Source organism: Chenopodium quinoa, unplaced genomic scaffold (assembly GCF_001683475.1).
Source record: "Chenopodium quinoa cultivar QQ74 unplaced genomic scaffold, ASM168347v1, whole genome shotgun sequence".
Classification (NCBI taxonomy): Eukaryota; Viridiplantae; Streptophyta; class Magnoliopsida; order Caryophyllales; family Amaranthaceae; genus Chenopodium; species Chenopodium quinoa.
In genome coordinates this window covers 8,227,796-8,233,367 of record NW_018744239.1, presented here as the reverse complement: position 1 = coordinate 8,233,367, position 5,572 = coordinate 8,227,796, and the positions used below count along the sequence as shown (strand labels likewise).

Genomic DNA, 5,572 nt, shown 5'->3' with positions numbered 1-5,572 from the left:
ACACTCTTAGGCAAGATAAAAATGGTTGCCCAGTAAGAATGCAAAGTGAGCAGAATTGAATTCACCAACATTTTTCTTCCTGCATAAGAAAGAGCTCTGGTTCCCCAAGATCTTATTCTAGCAGTAATCTTGTCAAAAAAGACATTGACAGTGAGTCTTACTAAGCTTTTTAGAGCTGACATTCACCCCCAAATATGTGAAGGGTAGAAAATCCTCTTTAAAACCAAGCTGCCGATAATCTCATCTTTCTCTCTAGGGTTCATATTACAACAATAAATATTCGACTTCCCATTATTAGCAACAAGCCCTGAGGCTACTGCAAAAGTAGCAAGACTTCTCATGATAAGATCAACAGAGTCTTTCTCCCCTTTACTAAACAAAATCAAATCATCTACAAAAACTAGATGATTCAACTTAAGCTTTCAGCACTTAGAATGGCACTTGAATCTGCTATCTTCACCTACACACTTCAAGATTTTTTACATTCTATACTTGTCACAGTCGTGAACTGTATAAACATTTTATACTTGTCACAGCCGTGAACATTCTATACAGTTCATAATCAATGTATTTTTTTTCCAAGTAATTAATTATATTACTTTATTTTTTCTATAAAATATTATAATCAACATTTTTTTAATTTATCAAATTTTTAGTTTCATTTATGTAATTTTTATTCTTATTTTATAATTTCTCGAAAAATATTTATTTTATGTCGGATTAAAATTTTCGAAAAATTATATTTGCTTTGTAGATATTAGAATACTAATTGTGTCCAATTCATTGTGTGAAAAAATGAATCGCTCATATTGTTTATCATTAAAACATTATGGTAGTCATATTTCAAACGACCATTATAAAATTTTCATTAGAGATTAAATTTAATAATTTCTTGTTATCTCATTCTATGTAATCTACTTTTGTAAAGAAAAAAGTTATACCAAACATGATACCTTGTTGCAAAATTTTACTCGCCACCACACAACAAACAATACTTCATATATCTCAACTATATTAAAATATATATATATGAATGAGGAAGTTCGAATATTTAACCTGTTAGAAGAAACATTAGTAAAACTACATACAGAGTATGCTCGAACTACTCGGTACTCACTAGTTTGGTAATTAAAAGACAATTATTAACTATTAGTTCTATTACTAAATTAGGTTATGCTTAATTTTCATTGTCCATGTACCAATTTTAGTCATAAGCCTAATGCACATACTCTTCTGGAGTATAAGATTTGTTTCTTTAATTAGTAATTTATTCTGTAAATAAAAAATAAATAAAAAAAATTAAAAAAAAAAAAAAATGACACGTGTCCTTGCTAGCGTGTGTTTTAGCACTCTGTATACCGTTATTGATTTCTCATCTATTCTAAAGCCGACGTCATTAATTTATGCTTTTTTTTTTTTTTTTTTTTTTTTTTTTTTTTTTTGCAACGATGCTTTTTTATTTAATGAAATTAGTTAAATTTTGGTTGGGCAAAATAAACTGATTTTTAATTGCTTCAACTACCTAACAAAACTTACTGCTCCATTTATCTCATCCCTTCCCTCCCCTACCTTCTTTTCTTTTTCTTCTCCATTCCCTTGTCAAATAATAATTTGCCAAAAATTTTATAATTTAAACATTTGCCAACTTTTTGAATAATCTCTAGTAATGTCACTAAAGTAGATCTTTAGTGATTAGATTTATTTCGCAAATTATTTTTAGAGACCATTTCATGTAGGTGTGCAGATTTTACATAATTTTACAATGTGTAGTATATATTTCACATCAATGAGTGCAATTATGCCTATCATTTATGACAACATTAAATTTCTTGTTGCACAACATTTTGATGTTATGAAAGAGTTTAAAAGAAACACAAGAGTATGTTCATTAGGCTTACGACTAAAAGTACTTTCAACATTGGAATCTAACTAAATTAGATGGACTCTAATTTAAGGGCTTTAAACATCAATAAAATACAAATAAAATGCCTAAATGATCCAAAATGTGTTTCATTTTTCTCGTTAGTCATAGAAGATCCACCCCAAAACCACTTAGACACGACGCTTCTTTGGAAGTCGGCATCCATTGTGTGGACGCCGAGTGGTATCTTCAATATATGCAATAGGAGTATGATCTCCTTTACCAAAGGTGTAGCCTTCTCTCCAGCTAAGAATTGCTTGCTTCTTTTTCTTGAAGTGAGTGAACCCATTTACTCTCATGACAATTGATTTCAAGCCAAGATTTCTTGCAAGTCTTCCCACATGTTCTGCTGTTGCTTCCGCAGCATATCGGGAAAGCTTTGGACCACCTTTCATTTCTTCCAGGCATCCTGAAGATGCTCCAACCTTTTTGTTCCCCTTGGAGTCGGTAATGGAGACAAAAGTATTGTTCTTGATCAACTTAATGTGTACAATATCCAACTTTTCTGCAGCGTTGTCTTGGCGTAGTCCTGGAGATTCTCTCATATCTTCCTGTAAGACGTTCTTGACAAAGTTCATGTGACTTGACGTCCCAAAATTCCCAGCTTCTTTGGTGGCAGTTGTATGTATCCTTGCTCCCACTAGGCCGCTTTTCCAGCTACTTATGGAGTCTAGTAGAAACATGTTTAGATTATGTTATGGGGGAAGAGAAAGGAATAGTTAAAAGTCAAGTTTATTATTCATATATTTGGAAGGAACACCATTTACAGCACAAAAATTCCTGCACAACCCAATACAAATTACAAGCAATGCCTAAGAAAAATGCCAAGATAGCCACTGAAATTCACTCAAGATCACATGCACGTTGCATTCAATGAGTGAGGATTTCTTTGAATAAAATAAGGAAATAATAGCAAGACTGAAGCTCAACCATAAACACCAATGAACCAGCTACTGCAAACATATGACACTAATAAGTAAAGCAAGCTTCAGTGAACCAGGAATGTGGTCTATTACAGCTTTCTTTAAATGGGGTTTCCACACATACAAACAAAAGGGCTAGCTCATTGACTCGCAGGTCAAAAATTCATCAGATATGTTCCCGGATAGGCTTCTAAGTCAGAATTATTTATCCTTGTGCTCTTAAGCATCTCCTCAATGTCTCTTACAGTCTTACCCTCTTTACAGTTCAAACTTCTTCCATAACATTCTCCACACCCAGTTTAGAATGACTATTACTCTAATGTGATCGGCATGTAACTTTTAAAAATCTAGACTAGATAACAAGCATCAAATATAATATTGGAGGGCGAAGGGCACAAGCCAAGTTTATCAGTTATAGCAACTCTGCTAATAAGTGAATTGAGTTTGACAAAATCCCCACACATTGTGTGAGTCTAGCACGAATGCAATATTGCAAGGTCAAAAGCTCCTCACAACAAACTTAACTTTAAGTCTTCGTCTATGTTCGCATTTGAAACTAGTAACAGAGTATAATCCGAACAATAAACAAAAAAAAGTCCTTGAAACAGGGGAATATCTTTTTAAAAAATATGATCTAGTCAAACCCTAACCTCTTTAATTGACATCCATGCAAAGATCAAGAGTAACACTCAACATATATTGAGCTAAGAATTTTGAAAGACTCAACAAACAAAGCAACAAATGAATCCTGCCAATGTTCAGCTCACAACCACCTCAGGATAAGGCAGATTTGGTTTAATATGTCCATCTCATATCTTCAGGCTAACCAATTGAAAGCTGAAAGGTTATTTACATAACAAATGTTCTATGCAAATCTAGTCACCAGTTAATGGACCAGAGATTTGAAAACGCAGATGACATAACATTGAAAGGGTCATAATTCTGAGTGTAGTATAAAGTCTTGTTCTCTAATGTCAATCAGATGATCCCACAAGCTTGAATGTAAAATTTGCATTAAATATTTTGGCATCTACGAAATTGCCATTGATAAGCTAATACCCTGTTTTCTCGTATAAGATAAACTCCCTCTATGTTAAAACTACCATAATATAATTAATATTAACCAAGCATCTTTAGTTGCAAGTTTGCAGCTTACAAACTGCTGAAATAAATGTTGCAAAATTAAAAGGTACGAGTACATCCCAGCGATTATTCAGGAAGAACAAATTCCCTAAGAAAAATTGTTCCACATTGAAGACCTATAATTGCCATCCACCCATGAAGCTTATTATACCATTGATTTCGATCCCAATCATATGAGCAATCAACAGCAGAGTATGTCCACACAAAATAACATCGCTCCTAAATAATTCAAGTTAATCATCACCATCTCCAACTCTCCATTTTCCCTAAAATATATCCAATTCAAAAAACTCGATGCGGTAAGTTCAATACATCCAATCACCGGCATCTAAACTCCCAGCTCCAGGGCAGGCTTCTATTGATTTTAGAATTACACAAATCCAGATAATTTCACCTCTCCTGAAACCTAGCCTAAAATAATTCGGAATTCAACCACAACAAACAAGTAACATATATCCGCATATTCATCGAATCGCCGAATAATCAAGCAATAAGGGTTCAAACATATAAAAATTCAAAGCATAGCCCCAAAAAATTCATCTTAAAACAACCCCAGCAACAAAATCATCATCAGCAGAACCAAATCAACCACAATCAAACAAAACCCTAATTTCAAAAGCAAAACAACAAAAACTGAACCAAATCAAAAAATTCTTTAACATGTTGAAATCAGAAGAGAATCCTAACCTCGAAGGTGAGTGTAAAAATGGGGTAAGAACAAGGGGGTAGATCTGGACTCCTGGTCGTCGCGAGACAGAGGGGATTTGGAGACGACAGAAGAGGAGGCGGCGGGTCGCCATGAAGAAGAGGAGAGAGAAGAGAGGCGCCTTGCCGCCACCCTCAACATCTTCGACAGGTTTCGGATTTCCGCCTAGGACGGTGTACGAAGGAGGAGAGAGAAAAATGAAGGGTTGGGTAGTGGACGAGGTGCGTACGAAGGAAGAGAGAAGAAAATGAAGGGTTGGGTGTAGGGCTGTTAATAGGGGTGAAAGTGAATCGGTGTAAAACCGAACCGAATCGAAAAATCGAACCGAATAAGGAATGTGGTTCGGTTTTTTGGGAGGGTGGTTCGGTTTCGGTGTCAAAAATAAAAAAATTTTGGTTTTCAGTTCGGTTTTAGTTCGGGAAATTGAAAAACCGAACAAAACCGAACCAAACTGAATTATAAGCCCAATCCTACAAAACCCCTGCCTGGCCCAAAACTAAATACCCTAGGTATATAATGAAAAAATAAAAAAAACCCTAATTCCTCTAATCCTCTCAGCCTTTCTCCACTCTTTCGTCCTCTCTCCTGTCTGACTGTCTCCTCTGAGTCTCCGACCACCGTCCAGTACACCAGGGCACCAGGCGACCACCGTCAACGGTCCACCTGCTTCCCTCTCTCCTGTCTTCTCCTACTAATTAAGGTATGAAATATGCAATTTGCGAATTCAATTTGCGATTTTAATCGTTGCTCTACTTACTTGCTCTCTCCTGTCTTCTCCTACTAAAGTACTAAATACTAATCGTTGCTACTGCATGTTCAATTGTGAATTGCGATTTTAATTTGCGATTTTAACTTGCGATTTTACTTGCTACATTTTAA

At 35.1% G+C, this 5,572-nt stretch overlaps 1 protein-coding gene across 1 annotated transcript; it reads right to left on the bottom strand.

Annotated features, from left to right (window-relative positions):
* Window positions 1-1,787: 1,787 nt before the first annotated feature.
* On the bottom strand, window positions 1,788-4,946 carry LOC110694452 (probable ribosomal protein S11, mitochondrial). Its single transcript, XM_021871624.1, has 2 exons — window positions 4,675-4,946; window positions 1,788-2,591 (listed from the first exon to the last, which is right to left on the bottom strand). Exons 1-2 carry the CDS (start codon window positions 4,832-4,834, stop codon window positions 2,053-2,055), a joined length of 699 nt encoding a protein of 232 aa, XP_021727316.1. The 5' UTR covers window positions 4,835-4,946; the 3' UTR covers window positions 1,788-2,052.
* Between the last annotated feature and the right edge of the window lie 626 nt (window positions 4,947-5,572).

What these genes read in the sequence shown, in the direction of transcription:
- LOC110694452 (XM_021871624.1), bottom strand. Translation starts at nt 4,834, where the DNA reads ATGTTGAGGGTGGCGGCAAGGCGCCTCTCTTCTCTCTCCTCTTCTTCA. An exon ending in TTTTTACACTCACCTTCGAG is followed by an intron (nt 2,592 to 4,674) that starts GTTAGGATTCTC and finishes TGTTTCTACTAG; the next exon opens with ACTCCATAAGTAGCTGGAAA.